Genomic DNA, 13622 nt, shown 5'->3' on the forward strand with positions numbered 1-13622 from the left:
GTAAAATGTTCATATAAACATGTCTTCAAAATTATTAATGCGTGTAGAGATTCAGCTGTTTAATGTTAGCACATAATAAGCATTACAAATGGTATGAATGAACGACAGATGACTATAAAGGAATAGTATGTGTCGCTCTTCCGAGATCGTCTGAGGGCCACACTCTTAATAATGAGTGTAGAAAAACAGCTGTTCGTAGTTCCCTTGGCTACAAGGATGGACATGTTCTTCCAACTTCCAACATAGCGGAGCCATTTATATTTTTTCCGTCAGGTAACATATCCAGATCTTACATTTTTCCCGAACGATGGATTGGTCGCGGTGATCACGTGTATTGGCCATCAAGGTCCCCAGACCTTACTCCCGTAGATTTTTGTTGGCTTTTATAATGAATGAATGAGAAGAGTACAAAAATAAAGTAAACACAAAGGATGAATTGATCGCTTATATTATAAATGGTGTTCCCTTCATAGAAGAACAAGATGATCTCAGAAGGGCAACACTTACTGTTATCAACCGAGCGGAAAAGTGCATTGAACTGTTGAAGTGTTTTGATACCATGTAAATAAGCAATGAATGTAATCATTAAGTTATTTGTCTTTTTCTTCTTGCCATTTGTAGCGCTTGTTATGCGTTACATTCAAACATCTGTATCTCCACACTCATTGAAAAATTGGACACACGTTTACAGGAGCTTTTTTTACTCAGAATAGTCTATAGCAGGCCTACACAAGGTTTGCGCTCTCCGAGCTGGCTCACAGCTCATGAGCGGAATGCAGATATTAGCTTCGCTCTGTATAAGGGTGGACTGGAAGAAGGGGTGATCTCGTACAAAATATACACAAAAGGAAATACAGTACTAGTAAGAGTGTTTATGAAATGAATTCCTGTTCAGTGTTTGCAAAACTATCTTGGACTATTAATTAATAAAGAAATATTTATTTCATAGAAATAATAGAAATTCTATAGCTATTTAAACGTACAATATCATTTTGTTATATTTTTATTTGTCAGTAGGCCTACATCAAAACGAGGTTTTATGCTGTTGGCAGCTGAAAGGAACAGTAGCCTACTGATCGTAATGAAACATCGGTTACAGATGTTCGATGTCTGCCTTTATTAAAGTTGATTATAGAAAACAGTTGCTCACAAATATAAATGTTGAGCCAAACATAGCAACCGTTTTCACAGCCAGCCTGTGCAGTCGTGGATATTATGGATAATGTTTAGTCTTGTAAAACTCAACCAGGCTAGTAGTATTATTCAAACGATCTTTAGCCCTTAGGTCACATTGAAGATCAATAAGTTCGAGCTGTAAATCGTTAAATGTTAAATGTTATGTTCCGTCTTTTAGATTTCTCCGTACTGTACTGTAGCAGTAGGTAAGCAACGTGAAACAGTTGCTGAGAATAGGCCTACACACTGCACTCCACTAGATAACTGAGTGGTCGTTTACCTCTCCTCTGCCTATAGCAAGTCTATGTCATTCTGACGTATCTTCCTCTCCGTTTCGGCGAGCGGTAAACACAGCTCTCCCGCTCCGAAGGAGCGCAAGCGCTCGTTGAGCGCTGTTTGTGCAGGTATAGTCTATAGGTTACTATTACCCCCTAAAATATTTACTACTCCTTCTGAATCATTCTGTATATAGAGTACGGTTATAAAACATGAGGAATGGGAAAAGAAAGAATAGTTTTCAGACATCTCTTACGGGCACCTATCCCACATACTTCGTCCAGCCACTCAATATTTGCGAGCAGATCATGGTATGATAATAGCATCGGTGGTAGTAGTGAGAAAGAGGGGAAAGAACATAACAAGGAAAGTACAAGGTCGTGATTGAATAAAGACATACAGGGTGTTTCAGAAATACTTCGACAAACCTTGGGACATGTTCCTCACACCAAAATAAGTTCGTATAAAAATATGTCCGGAATCTTAGTTTTTTTTACTGTAGTTATTAATGAAAAAACATAATGAAACATCTGTTAGATATTGTCAGTTCGGTAGCTAGTTTTGCAACGTTAATCAATTCAGAAACTCACAAGAAATGTTCAAAATGTTCCACTCTTGCTTCCACAGACGCCTGCACGCGTCGGATCATGGACTCCTTGGCAACACATAGCCATCTAGGATACAATGTGTGCATCAGCAGACTTGTATCGGTAACATTATTCGATTATCTAACAAAATGATACCACTTATAGTCGCGACGCTGTTATTCCCGGCGTGACTCCTCCTCTTTGCTTACATCTTAGGAAGTGAAGGCTCTGTAAAGTCTAGGTAGGAAGTATCACAGCCTACTATATACAGTCACGAAGCTTGAGTTTTGAGGGTGCTAGAAACAATAGACTGTGACGGTACTATTTTGCATTGCCTGTAATGAGGCGATATTAGCGATCCTAGTGGTGAGAAACTACCTAATGTGTGCATATTTACTACGTATTGAGTTTCACGACTGTATATACTAGACTGTGGTAGTATCTTACGCCATTTTTGTTCTTTCGTTGCCGAGCTCCATACGAGGAATCTATTCGCCACACTGTTAAATATTATCATGTCGTAGCTCCTATGATAATAAATCAAACACACTGTAATTCAGCAAATAACTGAGCGCCAAATAACGTTTTCGTGTGCTTTCTGCGAACGCCAACGAAAGAGCCAAAATGTCGGGCGATTATATTAAGTATTTATCGAGCCTTAAGAAATGGATAACGTCGTCCTCAGCGAATTACAAGACGCACACGTTTAAATGTAGCCGACCTGCAACGCGATTGGCTGCCGGAAATTAGAGCGACGGGACTATGCTGGATTGTACCTCGAAACGTAAACTTTAATTGTGAAGAGTTTCTGAATTGATTAAAGTTGTAACACTTGCTACCAAGCTGACAATATATAACAGATGTTTCATTATGTTCTTTCATTAATAACTAAAAAACTAAGGATTTTCGGACATATGTTTATATGAACTTTTTTTCTCGTTTCGGTGTGAGGAACATGTCCCCAGGTTTGTCGAAGTATTTCTGAAACACTCTGTATTTTTTTCGTGTCGTGAAGGAAGTGTTGAACGCTTCGAAAGTGATCGGGAAATGAAATCTGGAGGAAGTAGATGAAGTAAGAAAAGCACTCACGCATAAATTTGCTAAAAATGTAATTTCTTTATTCCTCAGGACTAAAATGTAATTCCAGAAATAAACATGACAACTTTTGTAATATAGATGTAAAATGTCTTGTTCTTTTGTTCCTTACGAATTTTTTTTGTTTTTGAAGTGTATGTGGTATTTAAATATAGTATGTGTATGACTTCGTATTGCATCTTTTTATATTCTCTCCGGTTCTTCATCTTCTTTAAAATTTCTCTCTTCATTCCAATGTGATAAGTTTCGAATTGGTGTGTACTAAGTAGGTTGTAGTGAAGTACAACAAATAATCTACTTCGTACAAAACTATGTTATGTAACAGAGTTGACGGTGTGTTTAATAATAAACGCATACAATAATAATAGTAATTGTATATAATCAACGTAATTAAATGTTGTTCCCAATTTTTAATATAGTTTCATTTACAGAAATATAAAACAAATCAATATATGATTACCAACTAGTTCATTTTATAAAAAAAATATATTTATTATATAACTACAATTCGTTACAACTAAATTAAGGAAATATATATGCTATCTCTCCTCTCTCTGACATGCAGTGACTAGCGATTCGTCGCCTAGCCTGGGTGTGTGGTTAAATATCAGGGCGATGGTACTTGGGTCCTAGATAACGATGGAGAGGGAGTGAGGTTTTCTAAGTGGATTATGAGTGTCTCACAAGTTGCAAGGGGGATTGGAAGTGAAAGAAGGGGTTGCATACAGGGACAAGATCTAGCTACAATAAAAGAATCAGGCGATAGACAAGTCTGGAGGAAAAAACATTAACATAAAATATACACAGATCCACGTGATGGTTATTGCGTTTTGATGTTGTTAATTCTTTTGTGTCAGGTCGTTATCTAGAGTTGCAAGAATAATCCCATCAACATGGCGTCCTTCGTTGTCTATTGCCTGAATCTCCGAGTGCAATTTTACAACTACTTTTTAGATTTGCCTTTTGTAAGGTTGAATATATAAGCAACTCTAAAAAGTTTAAAGGGTCTATATATGGGGGATCTGTGGACAATATTGCATACACATTGATATAATATGCTACATTATTTATAATGGCGAGTGGAAATAATCTCACTCGGAAAACTTACCCCTAACGGTGATGAATAGTGATGACGTTTTATGTACATATATCCAGCCATGGCTACAATTTGAAAGACCGTCATAATGGTATCCTTTAAACTAGTGTCCAATGTTCCTTTAGGATTCGCGCGCTTTTCATCTACAAAACACCTCACATAGACTAGGTACATTAGTTTAACACGACAAAAGGCAAATACATCAGTATTATAAAGTGTGTATACATATTCTAACGACATTAGAGATTTGTATATGTACAAGTCTGATGAATGGGAGAGAAATGTATGACTAAACACCTATTAGCTCTCATGTAAGATGATCCCCGGTGTCTACCACAGAAACCTTATGATTGTCCGTGGAACATAGAACATAGAACACGGTTTCTAAGTCAGAATTCGTCATGAACCGTTTCTGCTTCTGAGGGTTGAGAAAACTACGCTGTGTTATTGACTTTCACATGTGGAAAAAGCTCGGGAAAAAGATCTGCATTTTCATGTAACGACATTCATTTGATATTGTGGATATCAAAATTCCGACACCGATACTGTTCTGTCCGGTTTAGATGGTATTAAAAATTCATTTATTTAGTAAAGGACTATCAAATTAATTTTGTGAATAGTTCTCTCTATAGCTTCAATTTTATGGTACAAAATGCACGCCGTACTTACTGATATGTTTTCTCTGGACGTTCTATTTTGTATACATCTATAAATAATATATTTAGAACGGTAAAAATTAAGCAGTGATGATTTAAAATAGTTTTATCTACGTCACGAAACTTTCTATTGCACACGACTTCTATATTTGAGGACAGCAACTAGGATCTACAGTAGAAATATATCACTTGACGTAGTCATTGTACAATGAAAGTTACGATGCGATGCTCCTAGTCCTAACTAAAGATAGAAAACACAAGACGTGAGGGTCCTTCAATCCAAATATACTCCCCAAAATTGAAACAACAACTTAAACATTCCTACTTTATCACAGTTTGAGTGTATAATATTTATTATTTTAAAACTCACATTGAATATATTTAGTCCATGAATTGGCACACTATAGTACTTATAGCAAAACGTGCAATAGTTTAGACGTCTGACTAAGAAACTAAAAAGTATTTTTGTATTTTATTTTTTTAATTGCTTCTTTCTTTTTAAGAAATAGTGTACGTATATAGCTGTTAATATATCGCTTATGTTTTATGCAATAAAATCTAATTTAACCAATACCTAAATTTTCTATAAAATCTATTTAAAATTAATGTGTACTATTAGGCGAGAAATTAAACCTAATGGCTTCAATTTTAGAGAGTAAGTGATGTGAGATTTAGTACGGACCAAATGACGAATTTATTTAGCTTATCTGCTTCAATGGAGGCTAAATCTACTGATGACAGGTTATTAATTGGAAGAGAGATAAATGATGTTGCCAAGCATATGAGAGCACCACACTTGGTTCTTAGACACCATTTCCTCTCGATATTATTGTGAATCCTTCTCCATTTGAAAAGCATATTGAATAATCAGCGAAAAATACGTACTTTGCACATTCATTGACATCACACCTGTCCGACAATTAATAATAACTAGCAAAAAAGCACAAGTCCCCTCATTTTATAACCCTTACAAATAATTTGGGATCAATTCCCTTTACAACGTTTTAGTAAATAATATACGTATATATTATACAACAACAGGTATTTCAGTTATACGGGTAAATTTAATATTATGAATTATCTTTGTATCTTATCACGAAGTGGTGTTATCGTTAAAAAGTTTATCACTCTCTTCATCGATACACCCATATACTTTATTAATATATATAAAACAATGCAGATCGATTATCGATTCTGTCTTATGATCTCCTTAAGCCGCTTTATAGTCGTCTATATACGTTAGGCCTGTCTCTGAATCGTGGAATTGGCGGAAAGCAAGTAGGTCCATATATTCTTGCAAATACGCAGTAGAGATACTTCTGTAGTATAAGGATTTTTCTTAAGTATGAGAGTTTTTTTCATTTTCTCGACATTATTCTGGGGGAAGATTACCATGTGATCACAATAATTTTTTAATTGTTTGACGGGGGAGTCCCAGTATTCGAATTATAATGACGTATTACAATATGGGTGCTTACTATATCGGTAACTCATGTTCCACACAGCCTTTCAATACCGCAATACTAGCCCCTCTATATATCACACAGCGTTGTGTTACAATCTCTTGATAAGACAGTTATATCTACTGCAAAAGGTACAATAACTCCAATGAATAGCTATCTCGATTGTACAGACACTACTTATAGTCTAGAAACGTTAAGAAACACATTTTGAGAGTAGATGAAACTTAGAAATTACATACTTCACGTGTTAATGACTATAATAGGCCAGGCAATACACTTCGATAATGGTTATAAATTTACGTAAACAGCTCTAGAAAAAAGTAACCCTTATATTTTAAATTTCTAGGCCTAAACAAACTACTAACGTGAAATGTAACCATGACGACAGTATGTGAAATGTTCATTAGTACGTCGAAAGAATTAAAATATTTACAGCTGAACATCCAGCCAGCCGTTATGAGAATGTTTCTCTTTTTCTGCCGAAACAGAAGTAACGCTCAGTTGTAAATATTTTGTAATTACTTCTATTACTTGATGTGACAAGATTTTGCTTTGAATTTAACGATATAAATCAGTAATGTAGTGCAAATTTTAGCATAGATATGTTTGTAAAATCAGGAAAACTGATTTTCATTGCTTTTAAAGAATGTGATGACAACAATACTAAGAACTTCTTTTAAAATTTCATTCTGGCTTTAGAGCAGAGAAGAATGTTGAAGATTTTCATTACCTCTGCTTCTCATTAATTCTGTTTAATATTGTCGGCATGGTTTGTCTTATGAAGCAATAAGTAAATGTCTTGGAACAACACATAGTATTTAGTCCAAACTATTAAAATCATTACAATATTTTTTAATTAATATTAGACAAATTAAACACGTAGATGTAAGAAGTTGTATTAAATTAAGGTCAATTAGTTGGAAATGACATTTAGTGTGTGTTCATTTCGGAACTGTATTCCTACAACCTACTTAAACACACATTTGAACAGCTTAAGAACAGACAAGTGATGGGTTTGCTTGTTTGATGACAAATACATACATAGTAAGAATTTTTTTTTATTTCTTTCAATACTCGTATTAATTAGTTATATATCTGAAACTTGGTTTCTTATTATTGGTCGGTCGCTGATAGAGGACGAGAAAATCACCTCAGTGACACATAGCACATAGAAAGGAGGACAGAGTGACGAGGTATGTGATGAGATGTGTGTGTGACTATGGGCGGACACGATCGACAGGATGGCTGAACCTACTGTCCCTGTCAGGTGCATTTGGTAGAAGCAAAATTCTTAAGTGCTCCATTTATTTTTATCACACAACTGTAGAACGGGGAGACGTAACAAAACTTAAAGATTCGGTGTGCTACTGGCATGTAGTGCTATAGAGGTCAACTTTCAAAGAATTACAGACAGAATTTAATTCATGGCCTACATTTCAATTTTTATATCTGAGAGAAGATTCTTTTCTTTTTTTTATTTTTGGACGCGCAAAGATAAAATTCAAACCAGGGTCGTTCGTTTCCAATCTCGCAGGAGGTATACACAGATCAATGGCTATGACGTCAATGAGCATCTACATACGTGAGGCAAATAGGAAAAGAAAGAAAAATGTAATGGTCGATAGGCTGAGTATAAAAGAACAAAAAAATGAAATTCCGTTGATGAAATTGCGATAGCATATATAAATACAGAAAAAAATACTTGCTGAAGATATTTTCAATGCAATTTTCAGTACATAGCTTTCCGATAATTTGAAAACAAAAATAATTTCTTTTTTGTATGAATTGCTTTAAACTGAAGCTATTTTATTTTCTGCAAATAAAGAAGAGAGCTGCATAAGCTAAGTTGCATCTTCTTTCTCAGAGTTTAGGTTACAATTTTTTTTTTCCATAAGGCCGGAAGAACATAACTGGTACATCTGAGGTGTCTGTCTGATGCTATGTTTAAAACTACAATGCTAATGATATGTATTATTGCACTGGTCGGCATTTGATATGTTTCGATAGAGGTATGTGAACAGCTATGGTCTAGTCTCGTAGGAGACAAGAGACAGATTGACGTAGTTCAAACCAGGCTCACAAAGCAAGGGGAGCTGACATTACGCAAGAAAGTATGAAATGGGAGGAGACGATGGGTTCAGGGATGAAGGGTGAAGGGCTCTGTAAAGGGTGCTCAGTCCAGGAAGCCAGTATTGACCAATTTCTCAAGGAAGAATTTCACGTCTCCGAGTTCGGAATCCTTGATTCCTAGACTTTTGAGCATGCCCAGATCTCCATTTTCTACCGCCATGAAGACGGAGCGCAGGTGTTCCAAGTCCGAACGCATCAGGTGCAGTGCCGCTCCAAAATCTTCGATGGTCTGAGATTCTGGAACAAATGAAACAACAAATTCATGAGACGTACGAAATTAGACCTACTTAAAGTCTTCATATATAAAATTAAATATAAATGTATTGAAAATAAGATTCCCGTGTATTATTAGGAGTCCCTTCAATAAAAAAATGAATACCGCATAAAATTAATCGATACAATGTTTGAATTAACACTGCTCCATCGATTTAGTAGAATGCGTTTCTGTCTAGAGAAAGCGGAAAACAGTACAACGTGATCTGTTGTGACAACGAGAATTCAAGCTCGTGCATACTGGTAAAACATTATGTCAAAAAACGTTCATGCCTGAGTAACAAATTAAATATTGTACACGCCTTGAACATGGCACAAATGTTAATTATATAATGATATTGCTGGAGAGTTTAAGATAATATTAAATAAATAAATAAATAAATAAATAAATAAATAAATAAATAAATAAATAAATAAATAAATAAGTGAATAAACAAATAAATACATTTATTTACACATTTACTTAATTATTTACTGATTTATTTATTTATTTATTTATTTATTTATTTATTTATTTATTTATTTATTTATTTATTTATTTATTTATTTATTTATGTGTTTATTTATTTAGGAAAAAATCTACAAACGATCAGGGAAAACACGGAAATTTTACTAGAAGGAAGTAAGGAGATAGGTTTGGAAGTAAATCCCGAAAAGACAAAGTATAAGATTATGTCTCGTGACCAGAACATAGAACGAAATAGAAATATAAAAACTGGAAAATTATACTTTGAAGAAGTGAAAAAGTTCAAATACCTTGGAACAAGAGTAAAAAATATAAATGACATTCGAAAGGAAATTAAATATAGAATAAATATGGGAAATACCTGTTATTATTCGGTTGAGAAGCTTTTTGCATCTAGTCTGTTTTCAAAAAAACGGAAAGTTAGAATTTATAAAACAGTTATATTACCGGTTGTTCTGTACATTTGTGAAACTAGGAATTCCACTTTGAGAGAGGAACAGAGGTTAAGGGTGTTAATTTGTGCTTTAGGTGAGGAACTTTTTCTAAAAAACTGTTAAGGCTAGATAGCTGATTATTTTATAGTTCATGAACACATAACTTTATTTTATTCTGAAACTGTAATTTTTTCGTTACCTTATTTCCTGATTGAGATATAATTTTTCCTCATTCCTATATTTTTTTCAACAATTTTGAGCACATTACTCCCTGTAATACCTACAAAATTTTATGAATTCCAAAATCATTGTTTCATTGCATCCAAATAAATAATTTATGAATTTTTCAGCTTCGCAGAATAAATAGAAGCTGTGAGAAGGTTAATCTTGATTGAAAAAAATTAAATCACAAAAAGCAAGCGTTAAATGAGACATATACATATACTCAAAACCGTAAGTAATGTCGTTAATTTCAAGGGGTTATTCTTGGAGACATTTCAAACATAAAAGTTTCATATAATTTGCTCCTTTTTTGCTTCGTTTTAGAAAAAAAAAATGTTTTACGTGTAATACAGTTCAGAGCGTGTTTTGGGAAAGTCGTTGAATAAATTCCCAATATGCTCAGCCAGTTTAAGAGAACAGTGTATTATCATAATAAATAATTGAAAGAATTTCAGTTTTGTCATTTAAATGTGCAGAAATCTGATCTCATTTGATATATCTGTCCGGCTATTTCCTTTGGCGTTTTTAGTACTTATATTTTTTACATGGGCGAGTTACTGGCCCGCCGCATAACCCCCACTCTGGAGGCACTGGGTGTAAGAAGTAGCATAATACAAGAGACAATTCAATACCAAAAGAACTGGCAAGAACATGTCAACCGAATGTCCCCTGACAGACTACCGCAGCAAGCTTTCTTTTATAAACCGAATGGAAGACGGGATATACGACGGCCGAGAACGAGATGGAAAGACCAGTTTCAAGAATAATGTCTTTGGCGCGGAACGGGATAAACCCCAATCCTTGGAAAGGCAGAAGAAGAAGAAGAAGAAGAAGAAGAAGAAGAAGAAGAAGAAGAAGAAGAAATCTGATCTAACCAAATGTAACATTTTAAAGTTCCTTTGGAGAATGAAACGTTACATTTGTTCGAATCAAATTTTTGCATATTTAAAGGACAAAGCTAACATTCTTTTCTAGTATAATGAAATGTGATGTATCATTTAAAAGAGCAAGAATCAAAGAATAAATTGGAAAAATAAAAAAAAAAAAAAAAATTAATTCGTCACACAAAATCCTTAATTTATGAAGAATGACCGTTAACATTTAAAATTGTATGCCCCTCCTCAGGAAATAGAAACATTAAAATGGATACCTGTACAATTTACTCAAATCTCGTGTCACTTTTTTTTTCGTATCGAGCAACATCTTTCCTTATCCCAGAGTCGCGCTTGCTTCGGTAATATTAAGACTGCAAAGAAATCATTGGCGGCCACCCTCTATCACAATGATGTCAACTGATGCCCATAGGAGCAAGCGCGCGCTTTAGAGCCCAGGAGAGCCTGAGCGCTTTACAGAGGAAAGGAAAGATACAGACGAAAGAGGTAGTATATGCCGCTCGGTCGAGCTATATACAGGGATGGCCAGCACTGAATCAATCGATAAAGGGAAGAGAACTTATTAAAACTGTATCCATGTTAATTTTTAGATTTGTCTGAGAAGTATAAGTGCATTATAAGTTTTAATTTTAATGTTAATTTTTCACAAGTTTGCTTTTTTATTCAAAAGTAATATTTTTTCAACTTTTTTTTACAGAAAAGTGAAATTTTCAGATATGTTTGTTTAGTAGCCTTACAGGTACTAAAACAGTGTTTTCGTAAATCTAATATATCGTAAATACGTATTACTGAAGATAGTGTACCGGTATTAAAATGTTTGAAAATATCCGCATGGAAAATGTTTGTAAGGAAATTAATTAACAAAGCAAATACTGTTACATCACAAACAAAAGATATGTGCCCATGTGTCGGTACAACGTCAGCTCTATAGCTTCAGCAGATTTCGAGATAATTTAATATTCTGATAACAGAAAGTTGCGCACCAATATCACCTAAAAGCATAATGTGATAAGAGTTTTATTATGTAATATTAGTTACAGTTAAAACATATACCTAGGTAACTTTGCTTTGTACTATAATATTGTTTTGATTACTTTTATAAGGCTAAAGATACCCTCAATATCAATTTCAACTTATCATGTCATAATCAGTGTCTTTCTTTGGGATAACACTTCCTTTATGAATTATGTGTTTAATTCACTTAGTACAGTATAGTTGTAGTTATTATGGAATTTGTGTGAATATTCCTTTTTTACTCTTTATTATTTTATTAACATTTAAAACACAACTGCAATATTAGGCTAAGAAATAGGTGTTAGTACTTTTGTTTTACAGACAATATAGAAAATAACAAACAGAAAGAAGCCATATAAAAATAACGACATAAAATTTCACGTTCCGTTTGAAGTTTGTGCACTACTGTCTTCTTAATCTAACAGGCTGCTTATTCCTTCTAGCATACCTAGCGCTTAATACCCGCTCACGACGTCAAGGTCAGAAAAATGCGCTTGCTTTGACATCACTGTTCTATCAGAACAAATGTGCCGGCAGTATTAAAGAATATTATGTCACATACGTGATGAAGTCTACGTGAAGGATTGCGGAAGGATCGATGAGGTAAGAGTGCCATGTTAAGTGAATTACCCACTCTACAAAAGAGCAGCATTAAATTCCCGTGTATTACATCGATCGATGGCGATCCAGCTAGTGAGCGAGTGAGCTTAATGTAAGGTCACGAGTTCTGTCATCGCGAGAGGTCAGGTCAACAGCGGGACTGCACGAACCTTACGTGCGACACAGTGCGAGAAGTGTTTAACGCACTGTGCGTGACTAGAGTGCGCGAGAACGTAGTATACAGGGGCGGATCGATGACTGCTATAGACAAACGGCAACTTAATTGGGGGTTACAGCGCGCTAGTCCAGACGTGGGTAATTCGTAACGCTATTTGTACAGACAGAGTGCTGAGGAAGATAAATCGGATGCAAATTAGGCTATTCCATTACAATCACGCTACAAAATAGATTTCCTTTCTTTATAATTATCTCCATCATCATAGTATTTCGATGGATAAGAAGTGATACTTCATATCTATGAATTTGCAGATGAATTAGAAAACTTTTTCAAAAATTAATATTTCTCAAAATAGATAAACATTTTTAAGTATATTTCTACTAGTGGCAAGATGATCTACTCGAGGACAAAATATTAACTGTCCCATTTTGTGAAAATAATAATAATAATAATAATAATAATAATAATAATAATAATAATAATAATAATTACAGCAGAGTATGTATAGGTCAGTTTCTGTCAGATGCATTTCCAATTCACTGTGGGCTAAAGCAAGGAAATGCACTATGACCTTTATTTTTTAACTTTGCTCTAGAGTATGCCATTAGGAAAGTCCAGGATAACAGAGAGGGTTTGGAATTGAACGGGTTACATCAGCTGCTTGTCTATGCGGATGACGAGAATATGTTAGCAGAAAATCCACAAGCGATTAAGGAAAATACGGGAATTTTACTTGAAGGGAGTAAAGAAATAGGTTTGGAAGTAAATCCCGAAAAGACTAAGTATATGATTATGTCTCGTGACGAGAATATTATACGAAATGGAAATATAAAAATTTATCTTTTGAAGAGGTGGAAAAATTCAAATACCTGGCAGCAGCAGTAACAAATATAAATGATACTCGGGAGGAAATTAAACACAGAATAAGTACGGGAAATGTGTGTTATTCGGTTGAGAAGCTTTTATCATCCTGCCTGCTGTCAAAAAATCTGAAAGATAGAATTTATAAAACAGTTATATTACCGGTTGTTCTGTATGGTTGTGAAACTTGGACTCTCACTTT

General features: G+C 34.5%; 1 protein-coding gene across 3 annotated transcripts in view; it reads right to left on the bottom strand.

Moving 5' to 3' along the window:
* Positions 1–3135: 3135 nt before the first annotated feature.
* LOC138701932 (IDLSRF-like peptide) overlaps positions 3136–13622 on the bottom strand; it is a 445082-nt gene continuing 434595 nt past the window's right edge. For all 3 annotated transcript variants that reach the window (XM_069829302.1, XM_069829303.1, XM_069829304.1), the window contains one exon: positions 3136–8716. In XM_069829302.1, the coding sequence (XP_069685403.1) occupies positions 8523–8716 (194 nt within the window). In that variant the 3' untranslated portion in view covers positions 3136–8522. The remainder of the gene's footprint in view (positions 8717–13622) is intronic.

This window comes from Periplaneta americana, chromosome 6, assembly GCF_040183065.1.
Source record: "Periplaneta americana isolate PAMFEO1 chromosome 6, P.americana_PAMFEO1_priV1, whole genome shotgun sequence".
Lineage (NCBI taxonomy): Eukaryota > Metazoa > Arthropoda > Insecta > Blattodea > Blattidae > Periplaneta > Periplaneta americana.